General features: G+C 55.1%; 1 protein-coding gene across 1 annotated transcript in view; it reads right to left on the bottom strand.

The window, feature by feature from the left end:
- The window catches only part of SRRM3 (serine/arginine repetitive matrix 3), a 171,499-nt gene that overhangs the window by 17,648 nt on the left and 127,477 nt on the right, over positions 1-26,374 (bottom strand). Inside the window, exons 5-12 of the mRNA XM_050929110.1 lie at positions 21,087-21,212; positions 19,073-19,153; positions 14,631-14,660; positions 12,978-13,046; positions 10,664-10,699; positions 8,228-8,278; positions 8,016-8,120; positions 6,609-6,786 (exon numbers count right to left, since the gene is read on the bottom strand). Of these exons, the coding sequence (XP_050785067.1) occupies positions 6,609-6,786; positions 8,016-8,120; positions 8,228-8,278; positions 10,664-10,699; positions 12,978-13,046; positions 14,631-14,660; positions 19,073-19,153; positions 21,087-21,212 (676 nt within the window). The remainder of the gene's footprint in view (positions 1-6,608; positions 6,787-8,015; positions 8,121-8,227; positions 8,279-10,663; positions 10,700-12,977; positions 13,047-14,630; positions 14,661-19,072; positions 19,154-21,086; positions 21,213-26,374) is intronic.

Genomic DNA, 26,374 nt, shown 5'->3' with positions numbered 1-26,374 from the left:
AAATAGAGAGTTTGCATTTCTGTACGTCACGAAGGGAAAATAAATCAATGATTTTTTAAAAAAAGGAAAACTAAACAAGGAAAAAGCACGTTCAGTCACCTCCCCCAGCCCTGCTTCTGCTGAGCAAGAAATGGAATTGTATATTACCGTTGTCAAATGGGAGGCTAAAGAAAAACACAGATGAGATTAAAAAGAAAACGAACCAAAAAAAGAGAGAGAGAGAGAAAGAGAGAGAAAGAAAGTTGTCGGAGAAAAGCCCCGCCAGGCTTGTTAACAAAAGGAACTCGTGTTTATTCAGCCGTGACTCTGATAGGATGGGGCAGGCACGAAGGGACACAGAGATGGTGGGCTCTTTTTGGTAATCTCCGCATCGTTATCCAAATGACATGCTCAGCGGCTTGCTAAATCCACACGGGACCTCTGATCCGGGGGGCAGAGGGGGTGTTGGGATTTCAGGGAAGGGTTCACAAAGACCGACAATTGCCATGGGTTTGTGAAGGGGGGTGGGGGTGCTTGTGGGATGGGAAGTAGAATCATCATAAAAATAAGCCATATTAACCCCCCCTCCGCCACAATATAGAGGAAATCGAAGAGCAGCTACAGGGATTGGACTAAATCTCTGGGTTGGGCAATATAATTGGTGGGAATTAGCCTCAAAGGCAGTGGGGATTGAGGAGGAGGGAATGAAAGGAAAGGAAGGGGAATATGAAAATGTAAAATTTGATTGCTGAAATATACAGAGCCATAGGATTGCATTTGCTTAAGGCCACAATACACCATTCCCCCCACCGCTGCCCCCATGCAAGAAGATCTCCAAAGCCTCTCATGAAGATCTCATCACATCCTGCTCATTACAGAATGAACAGGAAATCAACCTCAGCTCTTTGCACTCTGTCCCAAAGCCCAGCCAAGTCCAGGCAGAGACACCTGCTAACTTCGATAAACTTTTGATCAGGCAGGTTCCTGATATAGGAGGCAAAACAGGAGGTCTCTGTTGCAAAGCTTGAAAGCACAGTTCAGAGTTCAAAGGCAAAACACTTCTCCCTGGGAGAAGCCCTCTTGGCCAGAAATCCCTGGGGAAACCTGTCCTAAAGCAAAGAGCGGAGTGGGAATGCGGATTTCTGTCCCACGGGGAATTCTGACACCTCAGCAGTTGTTTTTGTCCTAAATTGGCATAAAAAGCTGAAAAATATTGACATTTTCCCTGGACTGAAATGTTCTGAAAAGTGCGAATTTGAAAATGGCGAATGCTTCTGTTTTGGCAGTTTTGATGGAAATGAAACATTCTGATGTTCCCAAACTGAGATGTTTCTTTTCCGTTCGTTGAAATGATCCAGAATGTTTCATTGCGAGTCAGTTCAACATTAAACGGCATTTCCCTAGTGTGCCGCCTTGCCCCATGGGAGCTGGAGTTTGGCTGTGACATGCCCATTCTCCTCTATGGGCCAGGTTCAACGGCCAGACTACATTTCCCATGATGCAGCACACCATTTAATAAGAGGAGAAACTGTGTTACACCAGTGTGCCTGACCCACAGGAGAGAATGGGCTCTTCAGATACCCTGAACTACAAGTCCCATGAGGCAACGCTGTAGTTTAATGCTGAGCGGATTTAAACTGAAACATTTTGGATCCATTCAACAAACCAGAATCTTTGGGCGAACTAACCCAAAATGAAATATTTTGTTTCCGTTTTCCTAATGGAAAAATGGAAATTTTCTTTCAGAAAATTCTGATTTTGCGCAAACTACATTTTCCGTCAAAAATCGTTCAAGTGGAAATTTTCCAATCAGCTCCCTCCATTAGAGCCTTCTGCTGAGAATGGAGGGGCATTTTTTTTTGTAAGGCGGCGAGGGTGTTCCTCACTGATAGGCAATACTGCCAACTAAAATACTCAAAACCCAAGAGTCAGATCTACCTAAAATCATGAGATTGGCTTAAAAAGTCATGAGAGGTTGTTGTTTTTTTTGTAAAGTGGTGCTCTTTCTGAAGGAAGGTAGCGTTTCCTAGTGCATAGGGCAAGAGAATCCAGTTCAACTCCTGACTCTTCTGCTTGGTGACCATGGCCAAGTCACTTCCCTTACCTGTCCCTCAGTTTCTCCATCTGTAAAATGGAGAAATGACCTTGATCACCCTTATGAAGTGCTTTGAGATCTAAAGATGAAAAGTGCTATACAAGAGCTAGGGATTTATTATTATTTTGATTTGTTTCTTATCTGAGCCTTTAGGTTTCACATTTTCAAGCATTTTTCCACAACCAGGGGGGCTAGAAAAAAACCAAAGGACATGCTCACAATCACATGACTCCAGAAGGTGGGGTTTTAAGAAAAACTCCAAATTGCATGTGACCTGCAGTAAAATTGTGAGAGCTGGCAATTCAGGACAGGCGCATGGAGGGCAGAGCTGGTGGAAGAGCAAAATCCTTCTTCATGGGCAAATACTTTCCAGCTCTGGCTGCTGGAATTTACGTCAGCTCATTCATTGCTCGAGTATCCAGACGGCTGCTGTGGGATTCCCAGAATCCTCACAAACAAGCATTTGTCCAAACCTTTGTATCGAGAAGTACTTTGCTCACTAACTGGCTATTGGTCTGGTTCCTATTTAAAGTCAGGAATCAAACACCACGCCCAGACTCAGGCAGACAAGGACGCTAGAGCAGAGCATGTGCTCGAGGCAGCTAGATGGTGAACGTGCTGTGGGATGGACACTGTCCAGACAGCCTAAGTGCTAATGAACGATGCACCGGATAGAAACCAGGCAGTGCAAGACATTCACTGACCAACAAAGGGGGTAGGGGACCAGGCTTGCAAAGGGATCCGTGTGGAGAAATTCCTGCTACCTGAATGGTTCAAGGTCTTGCACTCGCCTCTCCCATTGCAGAGCTGCCAGGCTTTGTGCAACGTCCTCTGTGACATGACCCAGTCACTGATTTCCCTCTTGGGACACCCCAGTAGTGAGATGGGTGAGGAGAGGCAGCAGCCCGGCCCTGCATCCCACAGCTGCAGGGTGGATGGGCAGAGCCCTGGTCAGCCTGGAGAAGCCAATAGCTGGACGGAGTTGGGGCTGACTATGGGGGGACGGACACTTCTTTGAGAAGCAAAGAGGCAGGTGAGGTGGGGAGAGGCAGGAGTATCGGGGGGCTGCAGGGGCAGGCCCTCTATTCTGTGCTTCTTACCTACCCCCCACCCCATTATCTCAGCCTGAGCCCTTCTATTCCTACAGCCCCAGCCTGTTCCCTATGTCGCTCTTCTGCCCCCGTCCCCACCCCCTGCTCCCCACCCCTCTGCATTCAGGTCAAGTTGCCTCCCCCTTCTCCTCTATGCAGGCTGGGCACCGCTGATACCACAGCAGCCCCTGCTGGCCAGGTGTAGCAATTGCTGGGAAAGTCTGGCAAAATCCCTCTGTTGGTTCTCTCATCTGTCTCCTGCCAAGAGGTATCCCGAGTTCTGGGCACTGGGAGACCGTCCCCCACCTAGTGCCCAGCCCGGGGGAGCCACGCTTTGATGGCCAATGCCCCCCAGCACACAGGAGGAAGCTGCCCCTGGGCTCAGTGAGTGGGGGAAGGGATGTAACCAGGCAGCCTTTGGCAGGCCCAGTACGTGCCAGCAAGCGCTAGGGACACACTGCTGGGTGCCTGGTGCAGTGCAGGCATCTCCTGGCTGCATGCAAGCCACACACTGGCCAGGCTGTGCTAAGGATGTTCTTGCATCATAGCTAAGTTCTGTGTTGGCCTGACTGAGTCAGAAGACCCATTTCCATGTGAACTGGCCTCTGTGGCTCCTGACCCAGGGCAGCTCAAAGGGCTTCAAGGACTGACCCTCAGAGAACAGGTGGATAATGAAGAGGGATCAGTGATAACTATCCTCAGCTCCTACACTGCTTTTCGTCCCAAGATCTCAAAGCACTTTGCAAACATTAAAGGCTGGATTCTGACCTCAGAGAGATAATGGGAATCTGGAATGACTCCACTAATGGCAGGGGACTTCCTCTGGCTTTAAAGCAGGGGGAATGAAATCTGAGTCTGGCCCTAGATAATGAAGCCTCCAGGCAAGTGTCAGTCATCACCCCCATTTTACAGATGGGGAAACTGAGGCACAGAAAGGTTAAGCATCTTGCCCAAGGCCACTCAGCAAATCAGTAGCAGAGACAGGTCAGAACCCAGGAGTTCTCACTTCACTAAGCCCACTTTCTAAAACCCCCACCATTTACCCTTCCTTCCAGCAAATCTGGGAGTCTCTATCAAGCATTCCACCTTGTCCTCGGCTCTGGCAGGGATACATTTGGCTCAATCAAGTTCAGGTGCTGTGTACTGCAAGCTGGTCACTGCCAAAATGCCAGAGGGACTCTGCTGAGCCTGCCCCTGGGTCTACCACTATGGTGGTGGACTGGTCCCCATATCAACTGGGGAGCAGATGTACTGGAGGGTGGCAAAAGAAGGATGGCCTAATAGTTAGGGCAGTAGCTAGTTCAATTCCCTGCACTGCCACGGGTTCTTTCCGTGACCTTGGTCAAGTCACTTAGTCTCAGTTCCCCATCTGTGAAATGAGGATCACAGCAATACTTCATCATGACTGGCACTATTTATCCCAGCCTCACGGGGGACAAATGCCAGAGCTGGTTGGAAATTTTCAACAGAACAGGTCTGTCAGAATCTGCAGTTTCGCTGAAATCAAAGTGTTTTGCAGGAACATCTGGATTTCTGTCAAAAATGCCATTAAAATGTCTAAACAAATAGTTTGGACTTTTTCCATTTCCTTTTGAGAAGATACAAAGTGTTTCATTTTGACTCATTTTGTTTTGTTTAGACTTTTATATTATATTAATTTATTATTGCATATACTTAACATTAATCGGAATATATAACATTTTATGCCATTATATCTCATTAACTAGCTAATGTTTCCGCATTAGCCAGAACAGAACATTTAAAGGTTTCCAACCTGAAATTTTTCAGAATTTCCTTCCTGTGAGAAATTGACTTTTTGCTCCAGTTTGGATCAGAAAAATGTGAAAATCCAGAATCTCCTCTGGGAAGGAAATTCTGTTTTCCAACCCGCTCTGAGGGATGCGTTCAAAGTTTGTGAGGTGCCCAGATGCTCTGGCAACAGGGGCCAAAGAAGGGCCTGAGATAAAGAGGCAAACCCTAGTACGTCTGGTTCTCCTGGAAGCACATTGGGAACGGGCCATTGGCCCGTACGAAGGCACAGTCCAGCATTCTGCACCGATAGCGTCAAGTACCGTAGTGACTTAGGCCATCACTATCATACACTGGCATGGGGCCTCAATAAGAAGTCTGCTCAGGAGGAGTTTTGGGCTCCATCCTGCATGGTGCTGAGCACTCTGTCTCCGATCCATCAGAACATGATCACAGTCCCATGGGAGTCATGGCAGGTTTGAGGTCTGTGGGCAACTTTCATCGTGAAACCCCCAAACCACATGAAACTCATCCAGTTTGGGGACAGCCCTGAACCCCAGCCAAGGTTCTCCACCTGAAGCCAGGTCCAGTTCTGAGCAGGCAAGGCCTGACTTAGGCTCATGGGGGAATCACCATCTCGCATGGTATCAGCAGGATACCAGGAGAAGCTCTACCAGGTTTTCCCCCCTTGACTTTTTCAGGGTCCCAGGAGTTGAGCTCTACACGGAGAGAAACCAAGCCTTCCTACCAAGCACCAGGGCTCTCGGGAAAGGCCCAAAGCTTTGTACGAGGAAGGCGGCTGTACCCAGAGTGGGCACGAAGCTTCCAGACGCAAGAGGAATAGCTAACATCTCTCCAGCCCCTGCTCATGCAGAAGGACTGAGGTTAGCTAGCCAGACCTACAGGCCGTGGTGACACTAAGCTGCAGGCCTTGCTCACTCCATTGACTTCCATGGAGTAAGGGCGGCAGGGTGTGGCCGTGGGGACGGATCTGAGAATGGAGTTAGAGGGGAAGGCAGTGGAGGAGGATCCTGGTGGATGTGAGTCGAAGGATCCCATCACAGTGAGCTCCCTGACTCTACTGACGCTGGGCTCCTTCCTCAGAGGGCTTCCGCCATTCTGGCTAAGCCAGATGCATCGTGGGGAGGATGGTGACCAACTTTCATCAGAGATGCTGCTACCCCTTGGTTATTGAATCGGGTCCACCGGGAAGCACCATGCAGGGCAGAAGATGGCACTGAATGCTCCTCGCCCCTCCTCGGTGCCCTTGGGAAGAGTCAGTGAGGAGAGGGCAGCTGGAAAAGCCCCGCTATCTGCTCCCCTCAAGGGTGTTTATTGGGAAATCTTGATGTGAACCTTGAAATAAACCTCAAAAGTGCTTCCTGCTCCCACCCACGCCACACGCCCCTCCGGCCGCACATGTCCAGTCCCCCAGCAGTGCATCAGGCTGCCCAGGCCTGGGCCCTAGGCACATGTCAATGGTGATGGAGGGGGGGTCAGTATATGGCACAGCCTGTCTGGCAGACACAGGCACCGAGAGCTGGGCTCGCACGGGTGAGTTTGCCAGCTCTGGCTTTGCAAGCGCTGAGCGAAGTGAGTGAAGGAAGAGGGTAGATGATTGGGTGGGGAGGAGGAAGGCGGGGCAAGGCAGGGAGGGGTGGGGGCAAACGACGGTAACAGAAGAGCATACGTACATCCTGCTGTTTTTCACCCGGGGTGCCGTGGCTGTGCTGGCCGTTCTGGGCGCTGCCCTTGTGCCCGTTCTGGTGCGGCGTGGCCGAGCGGCTGTGCCAGGTGCGAGAGGAGGACGGGCTACGGCTGGAGCGGAGGCTGCTGGGCTTGTGTCCATCCTCTCTGTGTTTGGGGGTTAGTCTGCAGGAGACAGCAGAGGGCAGATGACTGGAGTGGGCTCCTAGGAGAGGCAAGGGGGGTGGGGGCAGCTATGGGCTGGGGGAAAGGCAGGCTGGCATAGCTCCAGTACTTCCTGGAGGCAAGCATCTCCCTGACCAGCATTATACACATACACACAGTCACTGGTGGGGCTGCCCCCACAGTGCTCCCTGCTGGCCATGCATGGTGCTGCAGGTGTCTCCTGCCTCAGTTTCCCCCTCCAACATGGGCCTTCCCACACAGGCTGGAGGTGGTGTCCTCACTGAGCCCTCTGGCCAAGTGACTCACTAAACCTTAACCCCTCCCAGGGTAACAAAAGGCCAAATAAACAAAAGGTTCTTCCACCCGCTGGGACCCTCTGCAGCCCACCCTGCAGCTCAGCTCCAGCCCTCTGGGCTCCCTGCCAGTCCTTCTGCTCTGGGACAGAGCCCTGACTCCCGGCTGCTTCTCTGGAGCCCTTCCAGACCCCACTTCAGGACCTGCCACAGCAGCCCACATGCTCCCTGTGGTTCCTCCTCAAACTGAGCCCTCTGCCCTTTTAAAGCCCAGGTGTTTACTGGGCTGTCACATGACCCCATTAGTCCCACCCCCTCCAGCTGAGAGGCCGCTAATTATGGCCCAGGCAGGGCTGATTGAACAGGGCTAGCTGGTCCAAAGCCACCTGGCCCTTAAAGGGGCAGGCCACCCTGTTATGCACACACAGATACCTCTACACAGACTGCTCCAAAAGCATGAGTCACACGAGATTGGTGTAAAAATCAGATTTGTTTTTTAAAAAATCCCAAACATTTGGGGCTCTTTATTTCTTGTCTGGTTTTGGAGCCTTCAGGGGTCACATTTCTAAGCTTTTCTCCAGACCTGCCAGGACTGGAAATGCCCCCTGACTCCAGGCATTGGCGCTTTCGAAAAGCCCCCAGGAGCGCCAGGCTGGTGGTGCTGCGTGCTGCTGGGAGATCAGAACCAGCCCCCCCAGCCTTCTCGCCCCATAACACAAGGGGAAGGGAAAGGCAGGTCTAAATGGGGGAGTCTGCATTTAAATCGAAGCTCACGCACAGCTCTGACAGCCTCCCCTGCACTCTGCTCACCCATCCCTTCCCAGCCCACCACCCCATAGCCGCCTTAAGTCTGCCCACAACAGGTAGGGTCTTCCCCTACCTCCCACCTGCCCAAGGTCCAGGACAGGCCAACGTTCCTCGGGGGACCAAGCTTACCTGCCGGACGATTTGGAGTGGCTGTAATCAGATGAGAGCGAAGCGCTGTGAGAGCTGCAGCTGCTGTGCCTGTGGCATCTGCGGGCTGGGGAGTTGCTGGGGGATCTGCGAGAGAGAGAGAAAAGGGAGAGGAGGCGGGTGAAGGACTTGGCCAGAAATCAAGGTCCTGTTCCCACCTGGAACCTCACCTGGGCTTGCATCTGAAACCTCACCTCTTTCGCTCTTTGGTTTTCTCTTTCCTTTTGTTCTTGGGGCTCCGGGACCTACGAAACAGCAGAGAACTGAAAACACAGAGGCAGCGTGTGGCTCAGCCCCTTGAGGGACATGTGGATGGGGAGGGGTTGTCTTCCAAGCTGCCATCCAACCGGCCAGCGCCATGTGCGGTGCTCAGCGTGGGTGCACACGGGGGCTGGCACCGGGAGAGGGAGCAACACAACAGAAAAGGGGCTCTCAGGACCTCTGTCATGCCCATCCCCATCATAGCACGTGGGCTGAGACTGACAAGGCTGCACACGCCCCACGCTGGGGCAAATTCTCTGCTGGTGTCAGTGTGGGTGGCTCCAATGGCGTTTCACCCATTTACGTCAGCAGGGAATTGGTCCCATCACCACTACAATGATCCCGGCCAGACTCACTCCCTCGGCGAGCTGAGACCCCACTGAACTGTTGGGAGCATGTTTACCTTGGCCCATCCCTGGTGATCTCCAGCCTTGGGTGATTTGCATTGGTTTCCAATCCCACCACCCTCCACTTTGAATTTTGAGTTCAGATGCCCTCCCCCTGCCCTCGCTCCAAATTCAAAGCAAATCTCCTTCAGCACAGTGGGAGTTTGGCACCGGTTTCGATGCTAAACTAGTGAGCAGCCCAGGTTTGCCGAACACTGGGCCTCACGTTCTGAGAGCTTCCCGTGACCCTTGGCTCCGTGTCACAGGGATTCTCCATCACCTGCGGTCTTTACATCAAGGCAGGGTGTCTTTCTCAAAGAGATGCTCCTGCTCGAGCAGGAGGCATGGGGCTGGATGCAGAATCACGGGGGAGCTGCCCCGGGCTGTACAATGCAGATCAGACCACGAGGATCCCGGCTGGCCTTCGTATCGATGACTCTAAGTCTATCACATATCCCAAAGCCGGAGACAGTTTTCACGGGCTCCGGTCACAGGATAGGAGTTGCCCGTGGCTCCATCCCAGCCCACTTTATCCCCCTCTCCAGTCTTCTCCAGGGCTGTGCCCTTTTTTCGCCCACGTGTATATTTCCACCAGGAGAGGGCAGCAGCAAACCGACACAACGCCAGGCCATGGGTGCGACAAGGCAAGGTGCCTAACCTCCCCGCCACCAGGACGTCTCCATTGGAGCTGGAGGTGTCGTTTCCAGCTCAGAAGGAACCCGCGCCAGCTCTGATTGAAACAGCAGGCTAAAAATAGCAGTGCTGCAGTGCAGACAGCGAGAGGAACTATCCGCCCTGAGCATGGCCCTAGCATCTCGGACTGGATCGTGCCCCGGGGTTAGCCCCTGGCTCCATCGCACTCACACGACTGTTACCAGGTGGGTCACCTTGGGCTGGAAATCACACTCTGGCGCCAGCCTAGCCCTGCCCCAGGCCTGGACCCATTGAATCCCAGTGGAATGGCCAAATAGGGGGCCTGGCTTTTCCACCCCCCACTTGAGCCTTGTTTCAAAACACAAGGCAGAGGGCAAAGCCTCATCATCCTTGCCGGAGCAGAGAGATGTGTTTGGAGTTAGACTGGCAACCTGAAATAAGGCACGGATGCTCATGCTGCTGGGGGGCAGGGGGAGGGATCCTGGATCTGGGGGTGCTGCTGGGGGGCAGGGGGAGGGATCCTGGATCAGGGGAGTTGCAGGGGGAGGAATCCTGGATCTGGATCGCCCCGGCTGTGTAAGCTGGAAAGCTCATCTCTCTCCCCAACAGAAGCTTGGACCAATCGAAAATATCCCCTCCCCGACCTTGTCTCTCTAATTAGCCCAGGGGTCAGGGAGGCACATCAGAGGCAGGACAGTGGATTTCTTTGCCTTCCTCTGAAGCATGGAGCCAGCTATCTGAAGGGCTAGACAAGCGGCCTGGTGGCTCCCAGGGCCTGTTCCAGTGGAGAGAGTCTGTTACACCTGCACGCTGAGGAGCAGATGTAGCCCATTCGCAGCAGCCCGGCCTTGCCGAATGCACAGGCGGCTGGGATCTGTTGGGAGCTGCCGGGCCGGAAGGCAGCCTCCCTGGGCCCAGCCGGTACGCATGGTACCAACCTGGAAATGTCTTACCGGTGGCCTCTGATGGAACAGGGGAGGTCGGTGCTGGCGGTGAAGTGAAGATGGGGCGTTACCATCGGGCAGCTCCACCCCGAGCCCCCTTTTTTCCTGGCTCTCAGGGAGAATCCTGCTGGCGGGATGTGCCTCTGGGGTGCAAATGCTCCTGGTCCTGCTCCCACACCCACTTGGTGTGGACACAGTCAAGCAGCCCAGGGGCACACGACCCTGTCTGACCCAGGCCACCCCTGAACGGTCACTGGAAGGGAGCGCATTTCCCTTGAGGCAGGGGACGGCAGAGGCCAGGAGGGAAGGAGAGGGTGCCGTGAGGGCACCAGCGGGTGGGGTGGGCCAAGCTAGGGGGTCAGGCTCTTGCACCGCTCGCTCTCACCTGCGTCTTCTCTTCTTCCGGGATCCAGACTCAGACCTGAGGGATGACAGGAACGAGAGGAACAAAGCAGAGAGGTTGAGATGCGCTCTGAGGGGGTCAGTCCCACAGCTGTGACACCCCGAGGGAGGGGAAACTGGTAGCCAGGGTGCTCTGGGCAGAGGGACAATGCCTTTATATTTCAGTGGTGCACCTATGTACCCCGCTACAAACCCTCTATCCACTGTCCCCATACATGCCTGCCTATCCAGCCCTCCAGCCCCAGATATGCCCACCCAGTTATCTACCACAGATAAACGTATTTCCATGTTTTTCAGCCAGCTCTCCAGTGAAATCATTTCACCCGCAAACCACCTGCAGCTGAATCTGGGTGAGAGGCAGCAGCGGTTTAAACAGCCATGACACAGCAGCTTGGAACAGGGGAGGCAGAAGAATCCTGTGTCCATTTGAAATGGGGCTGGGGGTGGGATTTAGTTCAGAATAGAATGACCTGCCCCGGAACTGAGGCAGGATCCAGGGCAAACACCCCGACTCGTGCAAAACATGGGCTCTCCACTAACCACAACTGGCCAGTACCTTGATTTTACATGAGGGCCCAAAGAAGCCACCTTCACCAGCGCAGCGCCCCCGACACCATGCCAGGCCATCGGCTCCAGGCTGATTCAGAGTCACCAGCTGTGACTTTCCTGGAGGGTTATATTCCAGGCCTGAACCAGTCCTGCCCCTGTTACTTTATGAGAGCCGATAGGATTGCAGCTCAAATCCGTCTACTTGCTACTGTAACTCACGAGTGTAACGTCCCCCAGTAACACCAGCGAACGGCTGCCAATGGCGGAACACTCAAGAATAGTCACGTACTGTAGTAATACCAAGTACGGCTGCATATTACAGTAACATCTGCATGCCAGAAGGCGCAAGCCAGCTCCTCTAACAGTGTCTGGCCATCTTCTCTGGTTCTGGTCCAGCTGGGACGAGTGAGGTGCTGGCAGGATCACACCTCCCTGGGGCATATTAGCCCAAAAAGTGGGGGGTGGGGGGATCAAAGATTTATTAATGATTGTTGATTCAAACTTTGGAATCCTTTAACCCAGTAAGATGGCAGGGTGCAAAGGAACCAGTCAGCTGCCCGGCAGGACAGAGAAGGATTGGCTGAGCCACGCCTGATGTCACCCAGGTTGTGCTTTTCCTCTCGGGATGCTAGTTGCAGAGGGACACAGGAACCAGAAGGGCGGGTGTGTAATCTAAAGGAAAGCGACCCTGCCCTGTGCGGACCGTGGGGTGGGGGCTGAATGACTGATCTGAGGAGGGCAGGGGGCTCTCCAGCTGGACCCTACCAATGCCACTCCTTGGCTGGCCCTTGGGATTAGCACCCAGTGCGCTCTGTCCACCAGGGCCGAGCTCAGGGAGCGCCACTCCCTGGTGAAACGAGGTCCAGTGTGAAGCCCAGGTTCAAGAGGAGACACAGGCTGAGCGAGGCTGGGATTTCACTGGCAGAATAGAAGGGACTCGGTGTCACCTGCCCCCTGGCCGTGCAGCCAGCCACTCCTTCTGCCACGGTGGCGTCTGGCAGGGAGAGGCCAGGCAGCACGCGTGGAGAGCCAGGGAGACAGTATCCAGCACGACACAGTGTGACCGGGCCATGGAGAGATGTTGACAGGCCCGCTATGGCCGTGGCTGACAGAGGGGGCTCTTTTAGCTCAGGCAGGAGAGGCTCCTGCTTCAGGATCCAGAGGTCCCAGGGTGGATCCCCACTGCCGACAGCCCAGTCCTGCCTCTCCTTCAGGGCACAGGACGCCACCCGCCTCCTGCCAAGAAGCCATTTGCACCTGGGTGGCCCCTCGCCCTTCCAAACTCCCCCAGCCCAGGGCTTGCCGCAGGCGCGAGTGCTGCCTGGAGCCTCTGCCTGCTGCATCGGATTCCCCAGCGATGTCCTAATTGCTTTGCACGGGTCATTTATAACATCCTGCTGCCCCCCTAGCCTGGGGTCCGGGGGGAGGGCGAGCGCTGAGTTCAGGTTTAAGGGCCTTAGCCCAGGCAGCTGCTTTGTAAGCAGAATCGGCTGCCTGCCCTGCATTATTCACGACCCCGGAGATCCGCAGTGCAACACCCGCAGCTGCCGGGAGCTGCAGGGCCAGAGCCTGTTTTGAGTCAATCCAATTACACCCAGGGGAGCTTTGGCCCGTCCTACTAAGCCACGGACGGATTAACCCTTCCTGCTGCGTGGCCCAGCCCAGCCCAGGAGGGAGTGAGCCGGGGAAGGAGGGTGGAGAAGGATGGAGCCACGAGGGGAAGGATCGCGGCTCCCCCGGCCCAGTACCTGTCTCGTCTGTGTTTCTTCCCATTCTTCTTTTTCTTCTCCTTCCGGAGGGGCGAGGAGCTGTCGCAGCTGGAAAGCAAACACGGGAGCCTTTGAGTGGTGGGTGGGGTGGAACTTTCCTGCCCCGGGACAGGGCCTCCTCAGAGCCGCAGAGTTCGCTAGGACCAGTGTCTGAGAACACAGTCCCCTCCTGCCGGATACCCGGCAAGGGCCCGAACCCTGCTGAACAGCCAGCGTCGCGTCGCCGTGAGCCGGCGCACACCCAGCCCGACGCAAGGAGGTTTCAGAGTGAAGGGCTGAGATTAGGGTGACCAGATGTCCTGATTTTACAGGGACAGTCCCGATTTTGGGGCCTTTTTCTTATATAGGCTCCTATTACCCCCCACTCCCTGTCCCAATTTTTCACATTTGCTGTCTGGTCACCCTAGCTGAGATCTCTCCAAACGGCCAAAGGGATTTGGACACTGAATTATAACAGGGTATTCAATTATAACCGAGCAACACCGAATTATAACAGGGTGTTCAAATCCACCGGGTGGCTCGGAAAATCTCAGCCAGCAAAAATAGTCAAGAGCATTAAAGAAGGTCTGAAAAATGGGGGAAAGGATTTTCCGGGGGGGTCTTTTGATTGAAATTTTGTTTAAAAATGTGATTGAAATGTTTTTTTAAAACGTTTCGGCCACCTCTAAAAACACTTCGGTTGCATCTCAGTGCCACCTTGTGGTCCCTGCAGGATCTAACAGGAAACAGGTCACAGAGCCCATGGGCCAAAGATTCCTAATTAGTATTATGATTTATGCTAATCACAGGTGCTGGACAAACACAGACTGAACTGAGAGCCCCTGCCCCAAAGAGCTTCCAGGCTACGGAACCTCAACACACCCAGCTGGAATCAGATTCGCCAAAGCCCTCCGCGCTGACGCCTCCACTGAAGTCACCGGGAAATCACCCTTCTGCAAATCCTGGCTCCAGAGTCAGCTTGTGGGCGCCAGCTGGTGCCAGTCAGTGCTGCCCTGCAGGTTTCCCCGCAGCCAGCCCCAGCTGAGGATCTGACTCTGAACCCACCATGTTGTTGAGATGACGGTCGAATGAAAGCACTTCACTGACCCATGAGAGTATCGCAGCACTGCAGTCACAGGCTGCGAGGGCAACACATGTAGACACTCCCTAGCTGCCTTTGATTGCGTGGCCACTCCGCTATGTAGCGGGGGTCCTGGGCGGGCAGGGCTGGCTGCAGATTCACTGCTATTGTTCCTCGGGCAGCTAGATCAAAGCTAGCTCGGGTCTGTCTCCATGTGCTGCAGTCCCACCTGGTGGAGACCCGCCCGTAGATACCCACCTAGCTGGTTCAGGGAGGCAGCAACTGATGCGCAGGGCATTGGCTTGGAGCGACATATCGCCTGTTACAGAGCCAAATGGGCCACAGCCTGGCTTCAGCGGGGGTCTGACACGGACACAGCCCGAGCAGAAGCTGGGGAGGGAGCTGAGGGTTTGGCCCATGGCCTGCAGCTCCGGGAATATGGACTTACCTAGAGTGAGGGAAGAGCCCTGGGCTGGAAAGAATGGCCAGCCTGCTGCCTCCTGCCATCCCTTACATTTCAGGGGCGCCCGCGAGGAGGAGGAGGAGGGAAAGCAGGCTCCCATGTCACTCACCTGCGCTCTGATCCAGGTTTCCTCTTTTTGCTGACATTGGGGGAGGAAACAGATAAATCACATGTTAGTGGCAGCGGCGTCTTTCCAGTGGGCAGAGGGCCAGAGCCCAGGACCCATTCAGGAGCTGGGCCCCTAATGGGGACCAAGCTGTTCCACATAGCCCTTTCTGTAGGGCTCGGGGCCCGAATCCTGCTCAGTTACCACCCCCCTGATGCCGAGCATCAGTCTTTCCACACTGGGCTGGGCCTGCTCCCAGCACGTGCCCTGAAGTTCGTTCGACTGGGTGAGGGCACGTCTCCTAATGACATAATTCCATGTGATGATTATCTCATGCACGCACAGTAATTGCCTCGTTAGGACGTGACAGTGCAGAGAGGGGAAACATTACGGGGCTGGTTGCATTCCAGGACAAAACAAGAAGACATTTAGAAACACACAAACTCCCATCAGAGGAGCCAGAGCTCCCAGTGGCAGAAAGAGCCGGGCAAGGACGGGATGGCAGCGGCCACAGCGACAAAGGGTCCTTGAACGTGCTTGGCAATTGGGGGCGAAGGGAATTACCCCTCCGCTGTTATCTCCTGTTCTCAGTTTGCATTTGAGCCACGGTGGCCATATTTACCAAAGTAAAATCGGGTCCCCGCACAGGGCTGGTCTGAGCTGCCTGTCTGAAATCACCGCTTACCTGAGGACACACACAACCCCCCCGTATCCCAGGGGGCTGTCCCGAGCCACCTGGCATTGCTGTTTGCCCAAGCCCCATGGCACCCAGGACTGGGGCTGACCACCCGCGCCCCACACCGCCCTGGGCTGACTGACCGAGCAGCACACTGCTCGGGCCTGCGTTTGTTCACCTGAGCCCCATGACTCCCTGACTCCCCAAGACCCACATCACCCTGGGCTGACTGCTGGAGCCCCACCACCCAGCACCTTATGTCGTCACTGGCCTCCCCGAACATTCCTCCACGCCCCATCAGCTGGCACTCTTGCCAACTGATCAGAGCAGCCTGCAGCTGGCAAGGGCAAAAGGGACAAATGCAGTTTTGCCAAAATAAGTCAGGACATCCGGGCCAGGGCTTAAAAAGGGGACTGTCCCGGCCAAAATGGAATGTATGTTGGTCACCCTCATTTGAGCCTTACTGTAAGGTGCATGTGTGCATGTGTGGATGTGTGTGGATGTCCTTCCCTCTGGCGGGTGTGTGTGCGCGCATGCCTGGAGCTGTGCATGTTTCTAGCTGTTATCTTTATCTGTGTGTGTGTGTGTGTGTGTCCATAACAGTGTCTTTCCTTCTCTGCATGTCTCTGGATCTGTGTGTATGTTGGTGTTGTATCTCATGGTGCCTGTGCATAGCGGTCTCAGTGATGTGGGGGGGGGGGGGGGGGCGCGCGCGCAGGTCTCTGCCACAGCACCTCGCTATCAAAAATCCTGCCTCTCTCTCCACCTCGGTGAGTGTCTCTGGATCCACAGCAACTTGCTCCCCGCCTGGGATTACAGGCAGCCTCCCTTGGCCCTGTCTGACCCCAGCAATCCAGCACTGGGCACTTGGCCAAGCCTGGCAGGATAGGGAAACACTCTGCCGCCCCGTGGCAGCTGGGACCCATGGCCCGCCCCTGAGCTGAACCACGCTCCCACCTAACAGGGTCACACGCTGACTCTGGGTGGGGCGGGTGGAATTTAAGGGCAATGTAGCTAGCCATGGGGGTCCTGTTAACATGTCTGGGAGCTGGGTGACTAATTCCCATTGACCCCAAAGCTCGGTGCAGGCTTCTGATGGGCTCAGATTATCCTAACTTTGCACATTCAGGGAGTCACCTTGTCTCTGAAAGTGGTGACGCCATATCCATTTCTGGGCCCTTCCCCCTCCAGTTAAAGCTTGTCAAGTGGGGAAAATGAATGGGTCAGACTCCCTCCGAATCACCCTGTCGCTGGAGGGGGAGGGGAGACCCAGGAGTTGGTGCAGGGAGTCCCAGGGAACGGGGAGTGGGGAGCTGAACAAACAGAGGGAGAGGGTGGGTGGAGAGGAACAATGATAAGGCAGGAGTTGGGGTTGGCTGGGGCACAGGAAGGGAGCGGGTCCCACAGGGTGGGTACACACTCCTGTGGGGAGACAGTGAACGGCCCTGTGACCGACTCCTCTTTCCTCGTTAAGCGCGGCTCTTCCCAGCCTTCCAGGAATACAGTCGGTCCCTGATTAATCACCAGCCAGGCCAGGCTCATTAAAGGTGCCGGCTCAGCTCTGCAGACAGTCACTAGCAGTGCCAAGGCAGGGGGAGGTGGCTGTGCCGGGCGATGAATGTGAGGAACTGCGGGGACAGGGCATGGGGCAGCACATCCCCAGCTCAGAGACCCCCCCACTCTCTGTGCCCCCAGGTAACGGGGCGAGGGGCGTGGCATGGCCTGATCAGGACCTTCTAGACACAAGCCTGGGCTCTCTGTTTGGGATTCAGCAATGGTGGAGCGGTCTCCTATTTGGGCTCAGCATGTGTCCCAGCAGGGCCGGGCCCAAGCAGGGGACTGGGGCTGAGTGGGACAGGTCTGCACACCCCAGCTGGGGGTGGGGGCGCCCATGGAGTGGGCCATGGCATCTCTGCACAAGCTATGGGGACAGATGCTTTCTCCTCCCTGGCTGCCCCACGCAGGGCTGTGGCAGTGCACCAGGTGGGCTCGCCCAGCAGATCCCCCATGCAGGGGTCTGAGCCCAATTCTAACGCCGTTTGAGCTGCCTGGATAGCTGCATGGGGCAAAACAAGAGGGGACAGCACCCGGAGCGGCTAGAGTTCGGAGACACCCCCTCTGCCACACTCCCCCTTCGCTCTAATACGCTCCCCCTTTGGGGGCCAGATCCATGGCTACAGCTGTGCAAAAGGGGACCCACACCTGCTGAGAAGCCCCCCCAGCACCTCGGGTCTCCAAACCGGGGCAGCTCAGGGGTGTGACATGGTGGCCAGAGGGAGGCAGGACCGTAGCAGACAGATTCAGCAAGCATAAGCTAGAGCAGCCCGATGGTCCCTCTACTTTATGCGAGGAGTCAATTTAGCTCTAGGATCGAGAGGGGGGGATCCATCCCAGAGACTCTAGAGGGACAGACAATATTGCCTCCATCTGCCCTGGGAATAGTGGGATTTCTATGAGGGGCTGGGAGCCTGCCAGACAGCAGTGTCATCACCAGTTCATATGGGGCTTGGGGTCAGCACACCAGCTTGCGACAGACAGCGAGCGAGCGAGCTTTTTGCACCACCAGCTTCCTGTCTGGGTGGAAAACACTCCAAAGAAACTTGCAATGAAGCCATAAAACCACCCCGAGTCCATGGACCCAGCCTTGGTCATGTGTCATTTCCAGGGGAGGCGGCGCGGATAAACGCTGGGCTGGGGCTCCGGACTCCGGGTTTTATAGGCACGGACTCACTGTGGGTGGGGCTACACTGCAGTGGGAGGTCTGAGCACTCCAGTTGGTTTCCCTGAGCTTTGTTCTAGCAGTGAAGCCAGAGCAGTAACCCTGGGTACTTATTTGAGTGGCGGCACTAGCTTCACTGCTGTTGTTACTGGAGCTGGCTGGATCCATGCTTGCTCGGGTAGGTCACCAGGTGGGGCAGGCACCTCCCACTGCAGAGTAGACCTACCCTAACTGACCTTAGACAAGGCATTCCCCCCACCCCCACTTTTGTGCCTCAGTTTCCCCATCTGTAAAGCAGGGATAAGGGAGCCCATTAAATGCCAGCCCCAGGGGGCGCATCTCTCCGAGTCTCCCCTCCCCACAGTCTGACTGGTCCACGTCCTGCTGAGGCTGTAGCGTGAGCTGCTCAGTGCGCCAGCCAGGGCTGAACTATGGCAGATCATTGTGGGCCCCTGGCGGGACGGGGCCTGAGCCTGCTGCATGGGCACGAGATGGAGGAAGAGTTAGGGCAGGGAGCTGGGGGGACGGCAGAAGGCCGGAGGAGGGGCAGGCTGTTGCATCGATGGGGGAAGAGAAGGTGTTCTGGCAGGTGCTGGGGAATATCGGGTCCCAGCGAACAAGCCAAGGTCACACTGCAGGGAGAATGTCAGCACCCCAGGGCTGCCCTGCCCCCTGGGAGTCCCAGTGACTCTGAGAGCCAGCCCAGGGCATGAGGGATGAGGTCAAAGAAGTGAACCTCAGGCTGGGGCGAGGGGGAGCACTGCGGTAGGCGCTGCAGCCGTATAGGGAAGGCGCAGGAGTCCCTGGCTCTGGCACTACAGGGGCAGCTGTTGGCTGCAGGGAGAGCCCTGTGCCCTTTGGCACAGCCCCACAGTGCTAACTGCCCCACCCTAGCCAGGAGGAGAGGAGGGGAGGGGATGGGAGGGGAGGGGAAGGGAAGGGAGTGAGGGGTCCCCAGGGAACCAGCTGGCGAGGGGTTGAGGGGGTCAGGCCGGTATCCCCTCAGTGGCAGGGAGCAGAGGAGCAGGGTGGGTCAGGCAGGTGACTCACCGGCTCCGGCGATGACCTGATTTCTTTTTCTTTTTCTTCTTGGGTGGCGGTGAGGCGGAGCTGCTCATCCTCCTCTTCAGCCTGCGGGGGAGAGGAGAGGCTCAGGGTGGGGAGCAGTAACCGCAAGGCCCCCCTGTGCAGAGCTGTGGGGGCTGCCTCACCCCCAGTGTATGCGTGTGTGTCGAGGGGAAGAAGTGTGTATATCTGGCCCTGTCTTTGTTAGGGATAAAGGTGTTTTCAAACCTGTTTTAGGTGACATAGTAACTAGCACATGTTAAAACCCGGGTGTAGACGCAGTTGTTTATATCTCAGCATGTGCGGGAGGATGTCAGCCCTACGGGGCAGCTTAGAATTTATCATAACAGCTAACACCTGTTAAAACTACAGCCTAATGCTGCTCCCCGCTAGGATAACAACCTACTGCTGCTACCCACTAGCAGAGCTGCGCCTGTAGCTCAAACAACAGAGGTTAGCACTGTGACGCTGAAGATCCCAGGCTTGAGGCAACGTGGCAGGGGGAGGTAATTACAGAATCTCAGCAGCGAGCCTCCAGGTGATCATTGCTTAGGAGAGGAGTAATGGGTGTGCGTACAATGCACTGCACCATGCTTCCCCCTGGCCATTGTTGGACGCTCACGTTAGCAGACATGGCCGCAGAAGGAGAGACACCAGGCTTGGTTTCTGAACTCATCTGCGGCCATGACCCAGCTGTGGTGCCTGGGAACGTCCTGCTCCCACTGGTGGATGGAGTAGCTTGTCCGTGTGATGCACTTGCGCAGGGCCTGAGCCAAAGCTCTTTGAAACCGCCGGGAAGACTCTCGCACCACCGTGCGCTTTGGATCGGGTCAGGTGCCTCAAGTAGCTCTGCTGCTGAAGGGGGCCAACCGGGTTCCTTGGGGGCTGGCAGCTTGCTCCTTTGGACGCCCGCTGACAATGCTGACATGTCTATATGTGTCCTTACGAGGGGGCTGTGCGGCGACTCCTTGTGGTGGATGTGTGCATCGGCATGGCAGCACCTGCCTTGGCAGAAAGATTCTGCAGAAAGCCAGAGGTCTGGCTTTGGCACTGGGCTGGCAGCACTGAAATGAGCATTTATTTTTCATCTCAAAGCTTGGGCTTTCCCACCCCCCGGCACCTACCCACCAGCAGGAGGGAGTCCACGGAGACCAGCAGTATGGGAAGCCATAAAAGGATTGGGAGGACTGACTGCCGAGGGAAGATTAAAAGCGCGAAAGCTGCGTGGGTTGATTGAGTGGGCACACAACTGTCAGCAAACATGTGATGGCTGGAAACAGCTGGGAGGGAGTGAAATCTGCTCAGGGTGTGAGCGGGGCTGTGTGCATTGCTAGAGGTGATGGGATCACAGGAAGGAAAGAAAGATTTAGGCTAAACATTAGAGAAAGCCTGGGAGGTGTTAAGCTACACTGGAGGGTCCCGAGGGACGGAGTGGGAGCTCTGTTGCTTGGCCACTGGAAACTAGATGGTCCCCCATGGGGGTAGGGGTAAGCGAGCCCATGTGCCTCCTTTGGAAAGCTCTTACTGCACACACAAAATGTATGTGCAAATGACTGCACGCCTGATTGGCACGTGCAAGTCCCATGCTTCACGGCACAGGCTGGGCACTATTCAGCACGCACAGTCGCCCACTGGGCGTGGGCCATTGTTGCAACTGGGCACACAGATCAGGCCCCCGTTTGCCTGCACATGGCCACACATGCCCGACTCTGTTTTCAAACCGGGCCTCCTGTGTCTTTCCCATGTTGAACATTTATTGAATCCATGGCTGAGAGCAGCCCACTGGCCCCGAATCCCAGTTCAGGTGGGACTGGGAGAAGCGCTTGGTTCTCAGATGTACCTTGGCCGCCTGCAAACACTTGAAGGCCGTGCGTGTTGGAATGTGAGTCTGTTCTCCTAAGAGCCCTGGAGCGGAGCTGCTGTAAGCATGTTCTCCGGGAAACCCGGGCATGGACCTGGCACTCCCAAATGGCCCCCTGCCAGCGCCCCAGCCATTCACCTGTGTTCTCTGTGGCTGCAGTGGTCTCGGTAGCAGTCGGCTGGGCAGTCACACGGCAGCAGGCAGCCCTCTCCGTACGCTGGGTACTCCACGGCGTACTGCTCCATGTGGTGGTTTTCGATCACTCTGCCCAAGGGAGAAGACGCAGTTTGATCAGGCTTGTCACTGACTATAGACCAGGCTGTGCCAACACCACCATCGCCCCAGGCCTGTGCCTAGCCTGTCCTGGGGGGGCATCTCTCCAAAGGCCTGGTTTGAGGTGCCTTCTCCTCCAGCCATACGAGTGCCCTAACCACTGGGCCATCTGTCCTGTGGCCCCGTGGGGCTCTAGCCCAAAGCAGTTCACTGGCGACCAGGCCACTGGAGAAATGCATCAGCAGTACAAATGCCCCGTGGGTGACTTTCCTTGAGCCCAGGTGCAGGCTCCGTTTCATTAAGACACGACTGCTAATTACCCTGGAATAATCCAGTGGCCCCTACATTCCTCTGGCAGCAGCAGCAAACCAAGCCCCAGAGACGGCAGGAGTTCATGCGAGCGAGAGAGAACAACATGGGACTGATAATCCTTCGGGAGACAGAGGACTGCATGGACAGCAGCCTCACCGCTTGGGAGACCCATCCTGCTGGAGGACTGGGCCCCTTTTTGGAAAGCAATGAGTGGCAGCAGTTCCCCCAACCGCTTGTTCCAGCCTGAGATGGGATCTGAGCCTGACCTGCCCCAGGGGAGAGCAGACACCTCCCTTTCTATTGCAGGGGCTTCCGCTTGGTCTGATCGGGGCAACACAGCACCCACAACAGGGGGGTCCTGGGCCTAGATGCTACTGTAATACACCTAACAAAAAACATGCAGCCCCCAGTTCAATGGGGTCCTGGTCCGTGACAGGCGTGCCTAGGTGCTACCGTAATACACCAAATAAACAACATGCAGCCCTCAGTTCAATGGGACCCTGGTCTGTGACGGGGGCGCCTAGGTGCTACTGTAATACACCGAATAAACAACATGCAGCCCCCAGTACAACGGGGTCCTTATCTATAATGGGGGTGCCTAGGCGCTACCGTAATACACCTAATAAACAACATGCAGACCCCAGCACAATGGGGTCCTGGTCCGTGACGGGGGTGCCTAGGCGCTCCCACCAGACATATAACTAACAATATGATGCGCCAAGAGGCCGTAGACCAGCCAGCCTCACCTGGATGAGCTTCACAAGCTGGCCTTTGTGGCCTTTGGTACAATGGAAGAACTGTGGTGGATCTAAATCAAAGAGGGGAACTTGATCGAGCACGAGGCCTAGGGACCAGTGAGACCTACGTCAGCCCCACAAGGACTCAGTGGGGGGTCTGGCCTCTGTCTCTGATTTTTGGGGTGATGCTCTGGGGCCCATGTGACTTTCCCACCCGGATGTTCTCCCACGGAGAATCCCACTCCACTCTCTAAAGAAGCAGAATTCTGCCTCTGCCTCCTTCCGTCCAAAAAGCCCAGCGGGCGGAATGAGCCCTGAGTGAGAACTGGGCCTACTGAAGTCAATGGGTGTCTGGAAGCCCTGGGATTCCACCCATCATGAGGAAACTGAGGCACAGGGAGCTGAAAGGAGTTACACAGAGAGGCAGAGGAACTCAGGAGTCCTGATGCCCTGCCTCTGGACTGCACTCAGCAGCAGGGAACCGATTCAAGGGGCAGGACTCTGGAGTATGCTATGCCCAGGAGGTGGGGGGCTCACGGGGGCGGCACAGAAGGCGCTAGGATGAAGAACTCTGCCACCCCAGCAGACCAGAGGTTACTCCCCAGGGGCTGAATGTGCAGCATATCTCCACGCTGGGATCTACCTAGAGGGCAACCACCAGCTGCAGTGCACCCAAATGCACCACCTCCAGTGCCTTAAAGTGGGAATCCCCTAGCAGGAGGCAGCACCCTGCCTCCAGGCCAACCGCAGTGTCCCTGGCTTTGCCTGCTGAGATCACGCAGCATCTCCACAAGACACCCTCACGGCTGTCCTGCCCTCATGCACTGGGGCTCCTCCTTCCCTCAGCACTGCCATGCTCTGATGTGGTTCATGTCGGGGGGGGGGGGGGCATCTCTGCTCCCAGGGAGAAGCAGCAGCGGGCGGTGTAACAGGGGGCAAAAGACCATCTAAGAAAATGCTACAGAACACCCCCCCCACCATCGTGTCCCACCATGCTCTGCCGGGGGCGCTGCCTATGTCCCAACCTCAGCCGGCCTGAGGATCTACACTCACAGATAGGGTGACCAGATGGCAAGGGTGAAAAATCAGGATGGGGATGGGGGGTTTACAAGACAAAGCCCCAAATATCAGGACTGTCCCTATAAAATTGGGACATCTGGTCACCCTCCTCAAGGAGGCACTCGCAGGGAGAGCTTCGCCAGGGGTTCAAAGCTTGCTTCTTCCCTCTGATCTCAGCTCTTCCTCCTCCCCAGGCATCGTGGTATTCGCTGTTTCCCTGTTTGTTACCTGGGTCTCCCTGCACACAAACGGCTCCATAGGGGCAGCTCCGCCAGAGACACACAGGGGCCAGTGAGGGGGCCTGTCAATTTGCAGCTTAGCGAGTGGCTGAGAAAAGCGAAGGGGGTGCTCCAGGCCAGTGAGAGAGGCTGGGGGAAAGCCCTGGGGGCAAGTCACACTTCTGAGACACATGGCAGGCTCTGGGGCGGGCGTATGTGCCCTAGGCAGTACAGCCGAAATGGGCCTCCTGTCTTTGCCCTGCGCAGAGCTGGAGCGGTGCAGCTGGGCTGGGGATTTCAGGCCACGGCGGCTGAGGCTCAGCAGCTGTAGTCACAAGGAACGGCTGGCTAGGGAGAGACGCTTTGGCCCAGCCCGTCTCCCATCTCTGCCCTGTCCCCTCCATGCCAATGACCCACACTCATTTATACTCCTGGCTTCAGCGGCTTTTCTAGCTGTGCCTGCATTCCCCAGTGTCTTGGGAGTTTGGCTCGTGCTACAGCATGCAATTTGCTGCTTCCCGCATCGCCTGCATCACCCAACAGCAAGGACTGGCGCTGCAAAAGTGGCTTAGCATGGCTGGCAATGTCTGGAGCAGGCACTCTTGCATTGGCTCCAATGCCCATGGAGAAGGTGCAGAGCACAGACTGATTATCCCCCACGGCTGAAGCTGCAGGGAGGCATAGGGCATAGCTGTTCGGAGCCTGGAAGCGGAAAAGTCATGTGACGGAGGTAAGGAGGCAAATCTCTGACTCTCTTGGTGGATTTGTCCGGGCGCATCTGGCCAAAATGAGCCCCTGCTTGCTATTTTGCAGTACGCTCTCCGTGGCTGCATTTCACTGCTGGGCGTGGGCACCAGGAGCCTGGTTTGTAAGTGCTCTGGGACCCTCCCAGAGGAAAAGAGCTCGATAAATGCAAGCTATTGTCCCCTTAAAATTCCTCCCACTCTGAAACCCTGCGAAGGAATATTATTGGTTGCATGGTTTTCTCTCTTGCCTGTCAGGACCGTGGGTGTATCAAAGTGAACGAGCAAGAGGAAAGCTGCCTTCTGGTTAAGGCAGGGGCTTGGGAGTCAGGAGATCAGGAGATCAACACTTGGCTCTACCAAAGATTCCCTCTATGACCTTGGGCAAGTCACTTCACCTCTCTCTGCCTCGGTTTCCCATCTGTAAAATGGGAATAATAATTCTGTCTTGTCTATGTAGATGGTAATCTCTCACTGAATGTGTGCACAGCACCTTGCACAATGAGGCTCTGATCTCACTTGGGGCTTCCAAGTAGCAGTCAGGCGATAAGAGGGAAGGTCCTCTTATTAAAAGATAGGAGCCAAAGGGGGTAGCAATAAACGGTCAGTTTTCAGAACGGAAAGAGGTAAACAGTGGGGTCCCCGAAGGTTCTGTACTGGGCCCAGTCCTAGTCAACATGTTTGTAAATGATCTGGAAAAAGAGGTAGACAGTGAAGTGGCAAAGTTGGCAACCGACACAAAATTACTCATGATATTTAAGTCCAAAGCTGACGGCAAAGAGCTACAAAGGGATCTCACAAAGCTGGATGACTGGGCGACAAAGTGGCAGATGAAATTCAACGTTGATAAATGCAAAGTAATGCACAGTGGAAAACAATCTCAACTGCACATACAAAATGATGGGGTCTGAATAAGCTGTAACCACTCAGGAAAGAGATCGTGGAGTCACTGCGGAAAGTTCTCTGCAAACATCTGCTCAGCGTGCAGCAGCAGTCAGAAAAGCAAACAGACTGTTAGAAACCATTGGGAAAGGGCTAGATAATAAGACAGAAAATATAATGCCACTATGTAAATCCCTGTTACAGCCGCACCTTGTATACAGTGTGTAGTTCTGGCTGTCCCATCTCAAAAAAAAAAAAAACAGAATTGGGAAAAGTACAGAGAAGGGCAACAAAAAGGATTAAGAGGATGGAACAGCTCCCATACAAGGAGAGATTAAAAACACTGGGACTATTCAGTTCAGAAAAGAGTTGGCTAAGGGGGGGATATGACAGAGGTCCATAACATCATGACTGGTGTGGAGAAAGTGACTAGGGAAGTGTTGTTTATCCCTTCGCATAACACAAGAACTAGGGGTCATGTGATGAAATGAATAGGCAGCAGGTTTAAAACAAACGTCAGGAAGTACCTCTTCACAGCCCACACAGTCAACCTGTGGAACTCACTGCCAGGGGATGTTGGGAAGGCCAAAAGTCTAACTGGGTTCAAAGAAGAATTAGATAAGTTCCTAGAGGGTAAGTCCGTCAGTGGCTATTAGCCAAGATGGTCGGGGATGCAACAGCCTGAGGAAGTTGAGGGCTTTGTCTGAACTCACTACAGTGGCTGCAATATAAAGGTTCGATGGTGTCACACCCCATTGGCTGGGGTCAATGGAATGAAGATGAGGTTGTGCAGGGCCCAGTAGATATCTGGAGCTGCTGGAGATGTTAGCCTGGATTTTCGCAGTTCCGTGGGGCTTGTGCGGTCCCTCCGTAGATCAGAGAAAAATTATCCGGGATTAGCAGGGGGGTGAAGAAGTCAATGAAGATCACTGGGAGAGGGTATACCAGGTATCACTGAAGGAGTTCAGCCGGTGTTCTGTTGAAAGCCGGGATGGATTATCCGAGGGGAAAGAAGGCTGAACAGCAATCTGGGGACTCAGCAGGATTATCTGGTCATTGGCAGGAGCTGCCCAAGATGACGTAGGATTTTGAGCTGCTCACCTGAGTCACCAGAGGGACATTTGGAGCTACTGAGGGTCACCTTCAGTCCACCTGGGGTCGGAGGCCACGTGGAAGTTAATTGCCAGGGGATCAGATCTCAC

This window comes from Gopherus flavomarginatus, chromosome 19 (genome assembly GCF_025201925.1).
Source record: "Gopherus flavomarginatus isolate rGopFla2 chromosome 19, rGopFla2.mat.asm, whole genome shotgun sequence".
Lineage (NCBI taxonomy): Eukaryota > Metazoa > Chordata > Testudines > Testudinidae > Gopherus > Gopherus flavomarginatus.
Note: the sequence above shows the minus strand (reverse complement) of the source record. Positions and strands in the feature narration are given on the sequence as shown.